Source organism: Osmerus eperlanus, chromosome 6 (assembly GCF_963692335.1).
Source record: "Osmerus eperlanus chromosome 6, fOsmEpe2.1, whole genome shotgun sequence".
NCBI classification, from domain to species: domain Eukaryota; kingdom Metazoa; phylum Chordata; class Actinopteri; order Osmeriformes; family Osmeridae; genus Osmerus; species Osmerus eperlanus.
Window position 1 is genome coordinate 14,955,796 of NC_085023.1, and position 19,019 is coordinate 14,974,814.

The 19,019-nt window shown below is 46.3% G+C and overlaps 1 protein-coding gene across 3 annotated transcripts; it reads right to left on the reverse strand.

Moving 5' to 3' along the window:
* Positions 1-83: 83 nt before the first annotated feature.
* slka (STE20-like kinase a) lies at positions 84-18,316 on the reverse strand. 3 transcript variants are annotated; one of them, XM_062463801.1, is made up of 19 exons: positions 17,776-18,316; positions 14,721-14,885; positions 12,801-12,849; positions 11,863-12,012; positions 11,203-11,275; positions 10,547-10,741; positions 10,126-10,207; positions 9,696-9,827; positions 8,309-9,547; positions 7,983-8,113; positions 7,499-7,622; positions 7,126-7,305; positions 5,330-5,422; positions 3,215-3,344; positions 2,864-2,988; positions 2,512-2,703; positions 2,209-2,334; positions 1,986-2,099; positions 84-1,779 (listed from the first exon to the last, which is right to left on the reverse strand). In XM_062463801.1, the coding sequence occupies exons 1-19, from the start codon at positions 17,923-17,925 to the stop codon at positions 1,633-1,635; spliced, it is 3,597 nt and encodes a 1,198-aa protein (XP_062319785.1). In that variant the 5' UTR covers positions 17,926-18,316; the 3' UTR covers positions 84-1,632. The 3 variants fall into 3 exon arrangements, with proteins under 3 accessions (XP_062319785.1, XP_062319786.1, XP_062319787.1); XM_062463802.1 differs by lacking the exon at positions 5,330-5,422 and adding an exon at positions 4,533-4,604 and having other exon boundaries at positions 17,776-18,315; XM_062463803.1 differs by lacking the exon at positions 5,330-5,422 and having other exon boundaries at positions 17,776-18,315.
* Positions 18,317-19,019: the final 703 nt, after the last annotated feature.

The following is a 19,019-nucleotide window of genomic DNA, read 5'->3' on the forward strand; positions in this document are numbered from 1 at the left end:
GCATTCATGGACGTGTTTGGAAACCAGTTCTAGATGGGAGTTCTGATTGCTTGAGTCAAAATACACACACATGAAAATCAATCATTAAAAAAGCCAGGTTTAATATACAGTTAATATTTTATTTACATAACAGATGTCCATTTATAAAGACATTGCCAATATATTTACCTAAAAAATGCTATTATTGAAATATGTTACGATGCCACACATTCTGTCAACGGAACATCCTCATGGCAGGCAACTTTAAATCCAGCCGTGTAGAAACATCCAACTTGCAATGTGTTGTATAAGTGGATAATTTGAAAAGAAGCCCTTTGAATAACTAACAAAAAAATGCAAATACTGAAACTGGCTGTGCCTGGACATGGAAATGCTTGATGAATGAAATACAACACAGTTCGGACTGAATTTCAGGATTAAAGATCATCCATGCCTATGAGATGAACACAGAATTCATCTGTGCGCTACAAACATTAACACCTGTCATACACAGCATCACAACATGCATTGATATGTCCGGTTCTGGAATGTTTGCCATAGAGAGACGAATAATCAAGCATGTTTCTGGTCTTGAAGTGATGTCTTGTCTATATAGTGACATTCAGCGACAGCACTTACATTCTTGATGACTTCCATGTAAAGGAAATATAACGGATTTCAGCAATAAAAAGACAACAAATCAGCAAAACACTGAGAACAGGTACAACTCATAAAAAAAGAAATGCTATCATAGAACAGATGGGGAAATAAACAGTAAAATGATATGTCAAAAAGCATGCAAGATGTTTGAATGGTACAGCATATCTGAGGAGAGGAGACTGAATATTCTTCCTAACTGACACACTACTGCATTATCTCAGCTCATTTTAAACAGTGCAAATACATGATTTAGAGCTTTACATTCCTTCAACAAAACAAACATGTAAATGTACCAACCAATATAGAATCCATGTGTCCAAGGCCAATCCGAAAACATATATATAAAATAAATTGTGAACTTCCCAAAAAATCCTGCATCAAGAGATTACCTTTTTTATTCATCAAGGTTTAAACATCAGAGAATAACACTACTCATATCAATCAATGTGATATGCTGTTACGCATTCACCTCAGTTTAAGAATACAATAATCACCATCTACTTCAATGAATAGCACAATCTCTAAAAAATAAAATCACAACTTCATACATGTACATCCACTGACTGAACACATCACTTTTTACCAAACAAGTACATTCTTTTGTGTTTCACCACGTCCTTCCCAACTACGACAGGAGTTCATTAAAGCACCATCTTATTTATTATTAAAAATAAATGTATGATGTTATGGTTTGTACAAATTCCCAGCCATTACTGTAAGTGCAAAAAAAAAAAATCGGATTAGAAAGTAACATAGCAGGCCCCTAACTAGCCAAGTCAAACCATTTAGGCACTGGGTTCTTTGTGTCATTTTGAAGAACATTCCCCAAGGATCTAACAGTGGATACTGTGTGCACAGGATGGGATGTGTGAGAGTGAACAGGTGACAGCCAGAGACTTCCGGAACACTAGGGGGTAGATGCAGACTCTGAGCCGAGCCACGGTGCATTGCGGCTGAGACGTGGGGCTGCTCGGTCGAGGGAAGGCGTTCAGGCTACAAGCCCGAGTTGTGCACAGTAGGAATGGGGTAGAACTTGGAGACTCGGCTCTGGGCAGTGGGGTTAAGGCATTCAGACTCTCCGCTCATCTTGAAAAAAACCTCCTGCTCCTGAAGCTTGCGGGTGAACTCCTCCTCAAGAGCCTACAGGGGGCAGTAGACAGACAGTGCCACAAATGACGTCTTACGCTGAAGCTTGTCACATAAGATGGCCTAGCCTAAAACAGCCCCTCACTCCAATTTACAAATGAAACCTTTAGTGGATACAAAATAGACTCATTGCTGAACGCTGCCTTTCAAGAGACTGAGAGAGCGCAAATACAATTTAGACCATGTATAGTCTTGTTCACCTTCTTCCTGGGTCGTAGTTTCTCCCGCCACTCCTTCAGCTCCTGGCTGTGCTCCTCATCCAGCTCCTTCAGCTTGTGGGTCTCGTGCTCGATCAGAAGATGGCACTTCTCATTCTGCGACACACACACACAGCATCGACTCGAATCGGAGACCGACTGACTTCTGTGGTCCGCGACGGGTGAGAAAGTAAGTGTGTGCGTGCGCGTGCGTGCGTGCGCCTACCTGTAGCTCGTGCAGCTCCCGGATGTTGGAGTCGCACTGCAGCTGCAGGTCCCTCATCTGGTTCTCGTGCTTCTGCTGCTGGTGCAGCCGCTCGTGCTTCTGGCGTCGGTCCTCCTGAGATGCAAACTGGACAGACAAGGGGGACGTCTTAACCCAACCGCCACATGTTTTGCGGTACGCTCCTGTTAGATGGCCTGGTAATCCTGCCGGCTCTCCCCACCCTTCTCCGAAACCCTAAACACCAGTGGATGAGCCCTGGTTTGTGTGTGTGTGTGTGTGTGTGTGTGTGTCGTGTCTCGCCACCTGTTTGATCTTCTCCCTCTCCTGCTCGGGGGTGCCTGGGGCGGCGGTGATGCGAAGGCTCTTCTTGTACATGGCCATGCGCGTCTTGGCATCGCTACGCTGGAACTTGGGCAGGCGACCTCTCTCCTGGGTCTGTCTGTTCTTCATCTCCTCAATCAGGCGCTGGTTGTATCTCTGCATCTGCTCCATCTCCTACACACGCGCGCGCGCGCACGCACACACACACACACACACACACAGAAAGTGTTTCAGGAACAAAGTCTACCGAAGCACCGTCCATCTCAACGTTTACAGAGTCGTCCGGGAGAAACGAAAATACATTTTGCGTGAGACGCCACCTCCGGTAACAAACCTTTTCGTGCCTCTTGAGAAGCTGGTGTCTCTGCATAAAGTACTGGTCTTTGAGCTGCTGCTTGAACAGCTGGTGTTTCTCCTGCAGGTGGCGCTCCTCCAGCTCCCACATGGCCGCCTCGCGAGCTGGAGAAAGAAAACACAAACACAAGAGTGTGAACACACACACACGCGCGCACACACACACACAGTGTGAGTGTGTGTTCTTGAACACGCCCAGGCAGGTTTGCATGTGTGCTGTATTCTGACGAAACTGACTAGTCCCCGAGTGAATCACAGAGGAAGTTGTGTCATTTGTAACACATCTCATTGGAGGGCAGTTCTCCATTTTCTCTGGCCTCATTGTGACTACCTCTCATGAGCTGCTGTTTATGGTTGAGACAGTCCTTCTCGATGGTGGCTATCTCATGTTTGTGCTGCTGGATGATCTTCTTCAGGGCTCCATCCAGCTCCTGCTGTTGCTTCTGCAGAAACTCTTGCTCCTGAGGAAAAGTGATAGAGAAACAGAAACATACAGAGAGATAGATAGAGAGACAGAGAGACAAAGCGAGAGAAAGAGAGAGACAGACAGAGAGACAGAGAGACAAAGCGAGAGAAAGAGAGAGAGAGAGAGAGAGAGAGAGAGAGAGAGAGAGAGAGAGAGAGAGAGACAGAGAGAGAAACAGAGAAAGAGGGAGTGTGCGAGAGTGTGCGAGAGAGAGTGAGAAAGAGAGAGAGAGGAATAGGGAAGTACAGAAACAAAGAGAAAAAAAAAAGAGAAAGGACGAGAAAGGCAAATGGAGCCACGGAGGAAGGCCAAGGATGGGGGAGAGAGGGGACAAGGGCAGAGAAATGTTAGGAACATATAAGCCGTGATGGCTTACGCATTAGTTGCAGCACAGAAACATTAACAATACTGTAGCAAACAAACCACTACTTGAGTTCAAATGACAGAGAAACACTGCACTAGGAAGGAAAACAGCATCAACAGCTGGATTCAAGAAGAGAGAGACAGTCAGAAGTCATGGCATGATCCAAAATGAGGATAGAAAGTGGAAGAGAAATATGTTAACACAGAGTCAGACCTCACGTTTTCCCAATCGTGACAACATCAAAATGAATATTTACAGAAAAAGTGTATTCCCTGGATGCACGGCAGTTCATTTAGAATTAATAATTCATCTGGTACATCTTTTTGAAGGGAAATTACTGAAAATATAAAACACGCACACTGCAGGTCTCCAGACGCGCGTCTTAAAACGTCTATACAAATTCCTGTTACGGAAGTGAGGGCTGGGCTGAACAAAACCAATTCCCAAGACCTCTTCAGATCTTCTCAAACTACTTTACAGTGTGACGCTCTGGCATGTTCCAGACCTTCTACCCGTGTGGTGCGGTGCAGCCACAGGTGTTGTGTAACATAGACAACATGTACAGGACGTGTAACTTGGCAGGACAGATACCGAGCAGGAGGATAGGAACACTGCAACGACACCGTGACTACAAACACTCCAAAAACATGGTCGCCGGCGGGCGTTCACGGACCCCCCCGCCCTCCATCACTGCCGCTGTGTCGCCTGACCGCCTGCAGTGCTGGGGGGACGGAGGTGGGCTCGTGAAGGCACGGGGGAGGTAGAGAGAGGGTGTGTGTGTGTTGAGGGGGGGGGGGGGGGGGGGGAGTGATCACTTACATCCTGCATCTGAGCGTTGAAGAGTGCACATGAGGACAACTGAAAAGACTGTATCATAACCTGGGCCACGCCCTGTGGAGGAGAGCACACAGCGCACTCGTCCAGATCAGGGAGGGGCCTGGGGGTGAGGGGGGGACATGCTACACAACAGGCTGAGGGGGAGACACATGCATCTCACCACCAACACACACACTCTTGCTCTCTCTCTCTCTTTTTCTCTCTCTCTCTCTCTCTCTCTCTCTCTCTATCTCTCACACACACACACACACCTCTTCAGTCAGAGAGACATGGAACAGGGGTCTAGCTGTAATAAAGTCTTAAAAATCCCTTGAGTTCCTTAAAAGGACCTTGGCATTGTCCATTTCCACACTAGGAGTATTGGTGAGTGAAGCCACGCAATGCAGTTCGATGGGGATGTTACGACGACGTCTTTTAGAGTTGCCTTTTTCATGCACGTTGAGATATAGAATGCACAAACGATTAGTTCTGTTTCGGCTTGAAGAAGGGCACTTACGTTAGACAAATATCCATGCTGGTATGGAACAGTCCTTCATAGGTACAGCTATATTTGTACTTCACTTGTAGACAAATGAAAGAGCAAACCTTTTCACTGTCACCTCGAATTTTTCGAAGAAGCTAATTGCGAAATGTTAGGTACTTAGTCAATGTGAATGCAGGGTAAAGATCTTTGTCTTAAATGGAGGTGGATGTCCATTTGGAAGAAATAATGGGTGTTTGTGTAGGAGAAAAGGAGAAAGTATGCTTGAGAGAGAGGAAAGGAGAAGGCGGCATTTTACCTCTTCATTCTCAATGAGTGAAAGGTCGTCCTTTAAGCGTTTCATGAGCTCTTTTCTCATGTGTTTGGGAGACTGTCCAACTTCCTGTTTCACCTAATGTGTGTGCAGAGTGGAGGACACTGGCAGTTGTAATTGGTTGTCTTGAAAACGACATTAGGAAGCCATGTTACCTCCTCATGCACAGCCCTGCAGTAGGATCCCCAAGCTCTTAGAAAGGTTTCGATTTCAAGAGAAAATACTCGGTTTGATTAGTGGAAATTTAAAAAAAGAATAGAAACTCCACTGATAAGGAGTTGATAAAATTAATTTGACAGAATCGTGGTCATCTTAAATCATGATGAAGTGTTGACCAGGGTAATATGTTAGTGTCTGCCTAGTAAGCATCAGGCTACGAGCAATGCTAATCAGCACAGGGCCTCCCATAGGAAAATCATGTCTAAGGAACCAGGATCTTAGATACTTTATATAACTGTTCTGAGTAACTGTAATGGAACCAGGTGATGAGAACGTAACTTCCGAGGACAATGGGGTTTTCTGTGTCAAGGCCCTCCTTTCATATTCCATGACAGTTACTCTTATAGGCGAAGGGGGATATTAAAGACATGTTTCATAGCCTTATCCCACAACCACACCAGAGATGTTCATCCCACCACCAGACCCGACACCCACACGCTCTCAGTCACACGGAAGACAAGGTTAGGTTACAATGAAACAACAAGTACATTCTTACTCTATATTTGAAGAGAAACAAAGCAATACGTTAATAAGTACAACGTCATCATTCATAACTATAATCATCTGTGACAATCATGAAAGGACAACATTTCTGTGACTAAATGCTATTTTAGACTGTTGGAAATATCGTGCATATAGTCACGAGGCAGGCTAGTCATGCACGATTGAGAAGTTTAGGTCTTGTTCGCAGTTGAGCATAAGCAACCGGTTGGTCAGTCACTCAGTCAAGTCAGGCCGAGTCAGAGCAGGTCAGACCCAGAGGAAGGCCAAGCATGTGAGAATAACGCCACACTGTGCCAAGTTGACCACAGTGCTGTCCATGTTAACAGAAGCCTGCCAACCATAGCATGCTGGAAGCCCCCCTGAGCCGCCCAGATAACACCACTCAGAATGTAGCTCGACAGAAACCTAGGTACAGGAAGCCAAATGGTTACGTGAGTAGCATGGAAATGGGTTAAGAACTATCCCCCCAAAACAAAGATGACCAAATAGCTCAAACTTTTTAACTGAAGTGGGAAGCCGTCCAAGATGCAGAGATGAGAGTTACAGTCACTGGATTAGCACACACCCCTGATGCAAAATGACGTTGCATGCTTCAACCATTAAACTGTCCGAGAGCAGGAATTTATAAACTACTAAGTGGTTTTCTAAAAGTCAAGAATAAGACTAAGCACACAATGTTGCTTGGTAACATGGAGAGGCCTTAGGAAATATGAATAAACAATAGGATGCTACTTAGAGGGGCATCTTGCACAATCTGTCAGTTAACTGTATACTAATGTGGACACACTAACTAGACACTATGTTAGGATTATCATTTAATATGACTGGTAGCAGGCAAGCTGTTGTCTACACGGTATGTTGTTTTGAATGCCTGGTTACATAATTAAATGTACGTCAGCTCCAGCAAGCAAGCCTGTAAACCAAGCAACCACCAACAAGCAAGGACCAATATGACAGCAAAGCTCTAGTTCAGATTGATAAAAGCACCTCCATGCATTATCCTGAACCCCGCCAAGAGAACCAGCCCACGGGGCAAGCAGATGGTTCTGGCTCCTTACCTCCTTCTTGCGGTTCTTGAGCATGTTCTGGAACTTGGCCAGCTCCTTGTCCTGGTCGGCCTTGATGCGCTTGGCCTCGTCCCTCAGGCGGTTGGTGTGATCCTGCTCCAGGCGCTCGATGGTCTGCTTCTGTTTCTTCTCCAGGTTCTCCACCTCCAGGTCGTACTGACGCTTCTTACCCTGCATGGAGAGAGGAGTCAGACAGCGCGGTCTCCTGCCAGGAACCTGCACAACAACTAGCACCAACAGAGAGGTCAGACAGGAACCAGAAGCCCTTTAGCCAGACAGGAGCACAGCCAGGCCAGGCCAGGCCAGGCCAGTCAGAGCAGAACAGGCCAGTCAGAGCAGAACAGGCCAGTCAGAGCAGACTCACTGTGGTCTCCTGTTCAAAGCGCCTGTGCATCTGCTCTCTCTGCTGCTGCAGCTTGTCGCTGAGCTGCTGCTGGGCTCGCTGCTCCTCCTTCTGCAGCAGACGCAGCTCTCGCAGCTCCTGGCGCCTGTTCAAAACAACCAGGACTCAACTTCAGACCCCAGGTCCACCGTCCTGTCCACACTGTCGATGGGATTTCGCTTCGGACCGAGCTCCCAGACATAGCGTATCAACAATGTGTCAATTGTACGATACCAAGAATACAAAGGGGACAGTAGGCCCTGTTTTTCAGGGCAGAATTATGTGGAAACACTATACGAGTGTATGTACTGCAACACTGTACCATGTCAATCACAGCCGTTTCTTCTAGAGTGCCATATGCTCGTAGAGCTAGGGGGTAGAGGGATCCGAAAGCTAACTATTTCTGTCAGGCGTCGTATATGGGTCAGCTGCCATATTTAGGCCTAACAGAGCAAAGAAGACCCACCTCAGGAACCTCATCTCCTCGTTCTTGGTGTCGTTGTCGGTGACGATCTTCGACGTCGTCACGCTGACCTCCACACCATCCACCATGAACTTCCTGGTCTTCTTCAGGGTCTTCTTCTGCCGCCTGGTGTCCTGTTGAACACACGTTTAAATGCCTTTTGCTACTAACTGGTCGTGAGGAAACATTTTCACAAAAGGCCAAGTGTGTTGGAGAGACTGACACCTTATTTCAAGGAAAAGGAGAGGTGTCAAGCTGAAAGGACAGGAGGTCTAGATACAAGTAGAGGAAGCCACTACTACCGACATGGAATTATGGGAAACTAGTACCTTTAAGGACACAGACCCCCCCTCCTTGCTCTTGGACAGGAAGCTGGAAATGGACAAGTTGAGGTCCATGCTGTTGCTGTCGGCTGCAGAGCTGCTTCCAGAGTCTGAATCTTTCTCCACGTCCGATCTGGTCTTCACCGCAGGGCTTCCCTGGGCCATCTTCGTCTCTGATTCGGCCTCGCTCTCCGGAACAGAAACAGCATCCTGGACTATGGGTTCCTCTTCAGCAGTAACCTTCTTCTCCTCCTCTTCGGGAGCAGCATCGGGTTCCACACCAACTTTGGCTTCTTCACTAGGACCATTAATGGATTCTGCTTCTCCGGCAACCTTCAACTGTTCCTCCCGTTGGTTCTCCGCTTCTTTGTCTGGTTCCTCTGGGAGAGTTGACTCAGCCTCCTCCAGATCTTCAGCGTGGTTCTCCCCCGTCTCTTTGGCTGGTTCCACTTCTACCGCAACCGTAGACTCTGGTTCTACACTTCGACATGGTTTTTCATCGGAATTCTCATTCTCATCGGCTTCAATGTCAGCTGGACCATTAGGATCTGGCTTCCCTTCTTCTTCTGCCATATCCACTGTTGACTTGTCCTCTGTAGTGGCTTCATCTTTCTCCTGGTCAGGTTTTGCACTGGCCTCTGTTGACAGAAGCTCTTCTGAGGCCCCCTTCAGCTGATCTCCTGTTTCTGCCACAGTTTCTACATCCTCTGTTGTTTGTTCCTTTTCCATCTTTTCCATCTCATCCTTCTCGTCTTCCTTTCCCTCACCTTCTATCCCCGCCGCTGTTACCCGCAGAGGCTCGTCGCCGTCGTCGCTTTCCTTTTGCCCCTCTCTCTCCTCCTCGCCCGTCTCCTCACTCACGAACACAGGCGGCGGCTTGTCTGACGTGTCCGGTGGGGCTTCTGGTTGTGAGGTCACCGGGCCTTCAGGGGACTCCATCGCCTCCACTTCCTCCGCGCCTTCGCTTTCCTTTGGATGGGGCTCCGTGACTTCCTCTGTCAGCGAGTCCTTGTGTTCCTCTTTTCCAGCAGCCGTGTCTCCAGGGCTGGCTTCCTCAGACGCCTGGCTGAGCCTCTCTGTCCTGTCGCCCGCGTCGGAGAGCTTGTCACTGGTGCTGTGCTCCGGGGCCTCGGGCTCAGTCTTCTCGGTGACTGGCTCGAGGGTGGAGGGGGTCTGGGGCACCTTCTCGTCCTCCGAGCTGGCCATCATGGTGTCCGATGGGGCTCGCTTGTGGCCAGGAACCACCTTTACACAGTCAGACAGAGGAGGACAAATTGACAATGGCAGATCAAATCATGAAACTGTTGTTTCATGTTTCCCTGTTGTTCCTAATAATGATAAAGGTTCAGGGTTGCAAACATTTTTGGAATCATTTCATGTCGTACTACCATACCAGAGATGCATCTTGCTCCTCTTCCTCCTCCTCCTCTTTGCCCTCTTCGATCTCCTCGGTGACTTCAGCCTTCGCCTCAGCGACCAGCTCTCTGAGCGGCCTGTTATCCACTACTCTGCTAACAAATGGATGCTGAACGGGGAGAGAGAGTCAAATGACCCATGTCAGTGAACACACTCGTTTTTTGCCACTGAGCAACACTAAATCCTGAATAAGGTATCACACGGCGATCGAAACAGTCAAATAAAATATTACAAGTAATGACTGGTACCCGGCACAAACAAATAAAGTACATTAGCATTCCAATGGAAGGTTCAATATTCCATAACATCAACTTCATTTGAGACAAGTTTCGGTCAGTAATTTGGTCAATAATTGGCAAATTGGACGTCTATATCTAGCACAGGGCGAATATGACAGAGCTGGTCACCTGTAAGAGTTGTGCGGTGCCCCACCTATTGTCCACATTCTTATCCAAAGCCTTTCTTAGAAAGTCACTGAACTCTGGCGACCTGACCAAAACAAGAGAAAGTAATGTGAATATAAAAACTTCAAATAAAGACATATTACTTGTGTGTCCTTATCTGCAAAAGCAAGAAAATCACTGTGTCACCTTTCTGTACCTTTTTGTTTTTGTTAGCCGTTTCTATTCTAGGTGAGGCGTTCAAATGTGAGTAAGTGGGAACCAGAGGGCGTCCTCTGTTAGAGGTTATACATACATATAACACAAACGGTATACACATCTCACTCTGCCTGTGTGTCTCTATCTTACTCATCCTGACTCCTCATCCTCATCATCCCGTGCGGCCTCCGGGGGGTCACACTCAAGTTGTGGCGGTGGTCGTTCTCACCAGCGAGAGGGCTGCATGAGAGTGGGCGGCTCAGACTTGGCTATCTTCAGCAGGACCCTCATGGGGTTCATCTCGTGGTTGGGGGGCTCGATCTGAGCCAGCTCGATCAGGGTCACCCCCAGAGACCAGATGTCAGCCTTGTGGTCGTACGGGCGATCTTTGGACGTCTCGCACATCACCACCTCCGGGGCCATCCTGGGGGGGAGTCGGGGAACCAGGAGGTGGTTGGTGACTGTGAGGATTACCTGGCACGGAATGTGGGCATGCACTTGTTTTGTTTGCGTGGGTGTAGGCCGTAGGCGATATAATATGAACTAGCAAATTGGCTTGTTGATGTGTGTGGTGCGTGTAGTGCGAGAGGGTTTTGTGTCGAACGAGTGCTTGTCGAGCGTCTGAAGAAGTGTTCATTGCTTCAGAGCAAGAGAAAGTAAACAGTATTTGGAGCAAGGGTCACAAGCACTTAAATGCATTGAACACCATGCAAACTTTCTAATTCACAGCACACTTTGGCAGAATGAGCTTGACATCCCAAAGACAATTGATTATTCCATGGGTGTAAAGTGCTCCTTGTGCATGCATTCATCGGTCTGTTAAAATGTTAGACACGAAGCTAAGCACATGCACTGTGGCATGCTGGTCCTGTGTGGATGACTCACCAATATGGAGTGCCAATGAAAGAATCTCTTCTCTGTAGAGTCTTGGTATTTTTAGCCGACACCCCAAAGTCAGCTAAGAGTAGAATTGATTTAGACATTTTTTATACATGATGATCCATCAAACGTATTATTAGTGATAATGGTAGAACACACACAAGAAGCTAATTCATCTTAAACTAGCCAACTGTATATCACAACCTTGACTACTGACTACAAACATACACAATGATGTGATCGTTGTCAGGGTTTGTATGAATGTCTGGGCTCAAGCACCCATCATGTCCATGTGAGAGGTAAAGAAGCATGTTACATATTATACATGCATGGTGATTATAATTGCTGCGCCAATCACGACCCTCTGCCTACAGAACATGAATCATCATTGAAAGGCCAGCGCGTATAGATATTCTCCTTGTTAACCAGGAGCACATTAAGGTATCTGCACAACAGGACACCTGCTTATTTTCATGCATTAGCTCGAGGTAAAGAGAAAGTCACACGAAACCTTTCGTGTGACTTCTAATAGGCTAAAGCCTGTTAGAAGTACCACCCTCGGGGAGTTAGGAACTCCTTTTTATGGCCTCGACTGTGCGTCTCATCCAAAGAGCGTGAATTCACTGTACTGATCATGGCCAAGAATGGATGGAGGAGAGCCCTTACCCAGCTTCACATCTCCTTCCAGAGACAGGAGAATGTTCCCAGCTTTCAGATCTCGGTGTATGACCTTGTTCTCATGGAGGTAAGCCAAGGCCTCCAGGGTCTGCTTACAAACCACACGGATCTGGGGCTCAGTCAGGGATCTCTCAAGCTCTGGGAATGCGCACGCACACACACACACACGCACACACACAGACAGACACACAGAGGCAGACAGACAGACAGACATACACTTCTTGGTTATTTGTTGACCTGAACTTCGGTTTATAATTTCTCTGCTAGCTTATGAACGGTGTGTAGTGAATACCATAGCAACTGAAACATCACACCCTACCAATCCAGCGACCCAGCCCTCATGACTGGACCAGCCGTGTAAAAGAAAACATTGAGTCACACCATTCTGGTCTTCGAAAAGAGGAGGTTACACCTCCATCTACTAAAGGCAGCCCTACATACATATCCTCTTAGAGCCTGTACATCTCTATTGCTAACCTGAGCTGAAGATTGTTCTATTTCTAACAGGAATTATAAACACTGGTATGTGGTGGCTGATGTCAATCGAGAACGTGGTAGTCAGAATGAAACTACTGTGATTGGTGTGACCTGGGAGACTCGGGTCATGGTCTTTCGCAGACATGCCTCGCACGGCATCACACATAAAGCAATGATTAACTCCAAAGACGTCGAGCAACAGTGAATGTAGCTCACTTGAAAAGCATCCCGCACCCACAGAAAGTGCTGCGGCACTGGAAGTGAACTAACCCCCTCCTAGACATGGAACTATGGTAATTACATACTGGAACCTTTCTGAGAGAGGATGAGGAGGCAGAGCGCTCCACTGGATGGGATTAAAGGAAATGGCTGTGGCGCGCTTGACTTCCCTGGAGGGAGATGGAGGGACTCCATTATTTCCAAGTCCTGTTTTCGTAAATAGTACTCACCCAGCATGACTGCGTCCACCGCACCTCCCGCACAGAACTCAATCAGTATCTGAGATGGGGAAACAAAGTGATAGAAAGTGAGTGTCGGCTGCACTGGTATTCTCCAATGAGTGTAAACGCTTCCCCAACCAACACTTTCTTCAGTTTATTCTTCTGAATTCTCTCCGAACATGTTAAGAGTTAAGAGAGACACATGTTTTCATTCATTCGTTGGGCGAGTTAGCAAACACACGCATGTTTCTGAGGACACAAGTCACTTCTAACAACTTGGGTAAAAAATATTTATGTAACACTCAGGCATGCGCCTGTTCTTCATAATACCGGTACTTCCCTTTTTAAATTCATTAAAGATTTGCAGTTACACAGGAAGAGAGTCATTGATTCCTGTAATGCAATACTGGTTTGGCAATGATTTTCAGCACTCAGCCCTGGGCACATCTAAATGTCAACAACCTAAGGGTTCACATACCAATAAGGTTTCACACAGAGACTAACGGTGTACTCTGATCATTTCAGTCTGTTTATTAGCTTCATAAATACTCTTCTTGATCATTTAACTAGAGTAACCCAACTCGAAGCTGTTTCCTGAGTGTTCCTGGTAGAGATTGGGGGTCCGCCCTGTTAGCTTTTCTCTGTCAGCACCATACAATACTTTGCTTCCACCCGAGATACAAATCTGTCGACAGGGTTTGCTGCAGACCGGTCTAACCGTAGGTTCTAACCGCAGCCTTGTTCTCAACAGTGTGGTCAGCTGCCGGTCGGATCCGACCACGGTTGTTGTTGAACAGGAAAACTTGGAGGGAAACTAGAATCTTAGCATTGAAGTCTGATCCTGCGTCCTACTCATGGCCTGCCCTCACACAACACAGGCCCTCACTGGCTCAGTATATAAGGACATGCTCGTACAAATGATCGTGTCCTACTTATGTGGCCAAGATCTCTGCACAGAAAATCACCGACATCGTTCGACGTCATTTTCAACAGTTTTTTGTGGCGGTTGCCTTACAGACTGATGTGTTAAGATGACGTCATGCTGATGTGGTGAGTGAGATGTGAAACCGACCAGGGTCTGACCTCGGTGATAAAAGCTGGTGTAAGCTACACTACCACCTCATCCATGGAGATCTAGCCTGGCGCATTTCAGTCTGCAGCCTGTGGTATCAGATGTTCAAAACAAAATCGATCAGAATCCCCACAGAGACACATCCATGAGAGGCAAGTATAAGAGGCGGGACAAATACATCTATACATCTCCATGATCCTACTGGTCATATCCCTGTACATTTCCCACTGTGATAGTTAGGTATAAGCTCAGTGGTAGAGCGTCTAAGTGCAAATCAAGAGGTTGTGGGTTCGAAACTCCCTCTCTGTACGATACTTTGGGTAAAAGCGCCCGCTAAATTAAATAAACGCATTACATCACATAACATCCATTTGACTCCACGAAAAACAAGGGGGAGACTAAACACACATCAGACAAACCCGCCCGGGGAGCGAGGGGCCGGAAGCCCCACATGAACCGCTCTCTCCAGAAAGGATCTGGGGGACACGCAGCCCTGAATTATTCATAAGCACTTTCTCCAGCCACCAGTAACCAGTCCATTATCCTCAATACATGCAACCCTCAGAGACGGCAGTCACATGATACCACCTGGACATAATTGCTCTGGAGCTTCACACACACAGACCAAAGGATCCACTGACTGGGTTCTGATGGCGTCTGACAGTATGAGGTACGGGCTTAGGACTTCCTGGTCACGTTTGGGGTTGAGAAGAAGAAAGGATGAGAGCCCTTCGCCGAACACCTAGAATCTCTGTTGTGTTTTGCGCTGGACAGTGCCTCTACTGCATGGTTTCACCCAGTCCAACCAGTACGTGATTCCCTACAAGACCAAAACCTCCAGGATGCGGACCACTCACCCATAGCTTGCTCTCGTAGTAGAAAGCGTCCAGGAGCTTCACTATGTAGTGGTGGTCGCAGGAAGCCAGGATTTCGATCTCCACCATGTAGTCCTCGAGCTCCTCCTCTGTCTTGGTGTCAATCACCTTGGCGGCTGCCAGAATCCCTGTCTGCTTGTTCTGGGCCTGTGGGCAACAGAGAAGCACACCAGAGATTAAAGTTCTATTCCTATGAGGAGAAAGGAAACAGGGTTAGGTGCACATAGAGAGTAAGACTTTTAGCTTGTTTATGTATTCAGAGTGGCTGAGCTATCATCTTTACTGTAGCAATTCCGGCCATGACCTGTGGTTATGCGCACATTTTTCATAGATAACAATGTGGTGGAAAGGCCACTGCCATTTTGGAGAAGGAGAGTTTGGCAGTGGTGAGGTTTATGGTGGCACAACTGAAGGCAATTTCGTAAAGGTCATCTCCTCCTGTGAATGCATTTCGTTCTAACATCAAATAAGGCAGGGCTGTATGTTTGAATAAGAAAGTGTTTCAGAGGACATCAAATTCCCCTCTGTGATCAAGACAATAATAGCACGATACTTGGCTGACCCACTTCAACACAAACAGAACTAGCCTAACCTCAATCTAATCTCGAGTCTCTCTGCCTTTCGATAACTGCTGAGTGAAAGCACATTTACATGCACACAGAATATGTGGCAATCCTCGCTAACGGAAGAGGTTAATGGGAAGAGTGACACGTTCCTCTGAGCCACATTTCCACTCTCTGACGACTCGCACTGCTGCTATTCTGGGCCCAGCTTTGGGCTTCATGTTTATGGATACAGACACAATCTCTTGGAGTTAAGGGAAAGACGGGAGTTTAGCTAACCAGTCTGTGTGTGTTATATGTTATGTGTACACCGTTTCTACGTCGCACCCAGTCACCTCGTACCAGCCAACGCCTGTCTGAGCCTAGGCCTTTTCACAGATACAGGCTATGTATTGGGTATATCTAGCATACCACGGTGTAGATTTGCCTTCACTGATGGGTAGATATTCCTTCCCTTGAGCATGACTTTATTGCCTTGTTTCATGGCCCATTAAGTACCATCTGTGCGGCTAGCCTTTGGAGAGTTCATAATAGGAGGCACACAGGAGAGCAATCTCCACCAAAGCATAATAACTAGATCAACCTTGATTCCAATCACCTGAGCTAAAGACAAGACCTAATTAAAACTACTGGCATTTGTGGCAATGGATGTGCCAACCAGGTTGCATGACCGAAAACGCCTGCCCAGGTTAAACATCACACTGAAGTCAGACTATAGACACACCCAAAAAAAGTCCCCATCATGGAGTCAAAAATGACCAGGCTATTTAACCTGACTAGCAGGGTGAGTGGACAGCAGGTTAGCAGTAGCTGTTAGCAGTAGCTTATCTGGCTCTGACACTGAGCTTGGGCATGCGCTCACCCCACCTCACACCCACTCCCGAGGTCAGATAAAGCTCCACCAGCGCCCGTCACGCTGTGTGAGCAGTGAGTCAGGGTGGAAGCTACAGATCACTCTTAACAGTGCCCAGCCAACCCCAGCAGCTGATTCGCTAGGTCTCTGGAGCCCCACCACACCTCATTGTTACATAGCTGCCAAAAGGCCTAAAATAACTGATCAAGTGTCCCTGACTAGATGTAAGGTCTGATTTTGTCCCCCTCAACACATTACCTTGGCCAGAGTCATTCTGTGGCGCCTTAGTGAAATAAAATGGCCAGGAAGCCGCCCCTCCCCTCCCTCTCCCTGTGCTGGTGTTACAGTAAAAACCAGCAAGAGTAAAGCTGAAGGCCGTAGTACTGTATGTTCTGGCTTTCATCACAGCCTCCTAATCAACTAATTGAGGACTTGGGAAAAGCAGCAGGCAAACAAATGCACCAAATACATCAGCAGTATTATTTGATCAGCCAGAGGGCCACAGCCAACACTGCAGCTCTCTCAGGCTGGTCTGAGGGACTGCTGGTCTATGGGGAAGCATCTGCATGGGACGCCCATTTGCTTTCATCAACCACTGATCCAGCATTCGTGCTGGAAGATGATTCACCTCAACATTGTAAAGATGAATTGTTTTGATGAAGGAAATTCAAGAATGTGTGTTCTCCAGTTTCAAATACTTTTTAGACTGTCTAATACTTTTTATTAACAAGATACAATCTATGAACTTATCAGAAAACAGCTAAACGACATATCTCTCTTCCTGGCTTGCTGAGAGCAACAAAGATGACCTCAGCTTACGAACACTCCAGAAAGCAAACCTTTAGGTACAGATCACTTAAATGTTGACTGCATAATGGTTGTTATTGACAATAATGTATATGTGTATTAATAATTACATTAGATTTTACATTCCTTTACTACAACACCTTCCAAATTCCCACAGTGACAGAATGTTCTGTCAGAGATAAACATCCTGCTCTCCCATGACTACGTAAACATTGTACCTGTTCACTAAAGAGGTTAGAGATAAGATATCGGCTAAAACCTGCTTATAGGGGCTGTTCTACAACACTATATCATAGTTTTAGTGGTTGCCCATCAACATTGCACTTCTCTTTTCCTACGTTTGTCAGTACATGTATTGGCTGTATTAGCATTGGCTGAGAAAAATAGCACGTTTGGTATCAGTTTGGCAAAGTGAACTACAACAATATATTTGGATGACCTAAAATGTACCTTCTTCCATAAGAAAATAACATGGTGAAATTATGTCTGGAGGCATGCACATAAACCCTATTATTTGCACCTGAGGCCAAACATCAGTCGTTCAGGATCTTTACTGAAAAAGACTGCCACTCCTTCAAAACTAACATGACAGCCTGGTTAATAACGGACGTTGTTTATGTCAATTGAACTAACAACATTATGAATTGTGAAAGGTCAGCAAACTCACGTCCCGCTGTGACACCAATTTCTATTCTACAGACAATAATAAGTAGCACTAAATCTAATGAAAATACTAAGTAGTAGCCTAGATGTTACTATGGGGCTATCTTGAAGAGACATTGGTATGTATCTAAATTAGCCTCCTGTACGATACCTTGTACACTTTCCCAAAAGCTCCATCTCCCAGTTCCCCGATGATCTCCCAAATTTCTTCTGGGTTCTCGTCCCTGTGGACGTGTTCATAATGTTTCTTCTTCTTTTCAGGTCCCAGTTTGAATATTTTTCGAAAATTAAAAAACGACATATTTAACTGCCGACAGATCACTTCGGTACGTCAAGACAATATTATCCCAGTATAATACTGTATAAAAGTGACTATCGACTTAAAAAGCTGTACATGAGCTCTAGTATGTAGCATGCTATTCCTTAGACGTCCATCCTTGATATCCTGCCTCCGCGTGAGTTCTGATATTGAACTCGTAACATTGTAACAGGACGCTCACAGACCAAGATGTAGCTTAGCAGTAGGTCGAACCAAACTGTACGCTATGGGTTTGATATAATCATTCATCAAATCCACAAATGTCACATATAACTGACACAATTTTAACAGTAAGGGGTCAAACTGAAAATAAATGTATCGGTAGGATGAGCATCGGGGCTAACGATAGCTGTTTCAGGAAACTCCCCTGAATTAGGCTATGATCATTTGCGAGCCACAGTCATACGCATGCTGACAAAAGGTTCAGTTGTTTTGAATGAACCTGTCACTGGTCATTGACAACTGCCCGTTTTATTGCTGAGCCCCGGACTTTAGACGTCCTTATCCCTTGTCAAATAGCAAGTGGTAACACATACGCAAGCAAAACGCAATTCATCAGAACGGTATAATGGACCGAAATTCTACGTTTGCCTGATCAGAGACCGTCGGGTACACCGCTGGGCGACATAAAAACTGTAAACGAGTGTACTTTTCTGTCGTCACGGAGAGGAAAAGAAACACGAGGATGAAGTATACATATAGCTTACTAGGCTGCATTCTATTCCTGAAAGTTGTTCCTTCCATCACCTAGTTTGACGGATCTAGTTTAGTCTAAATCTAAAGGAGCAAGTTACATAAACCTAGGCATTTGCCAATCTGATGTGACCACGAGTCCATTTATAATTGTACAGTTTACTTGTGCTTGCTTCAGTGACGTGTGTGAACAATTCCATCACATCACCATGCGTTTTTTTCTGTTTTAATTAATAATGTAATTTAATCAGTTCACTTCTGGGAGGATAAAGAAAAGACGGCCTATCTTTTTCTCTGAGATCTAAGTCGCTTGGTCTATTCTGTTCGTGGCGATGAAATCAAGCAAGTGTCCACCCCAAAGTCCGTTTCCATCCCAGTAACAC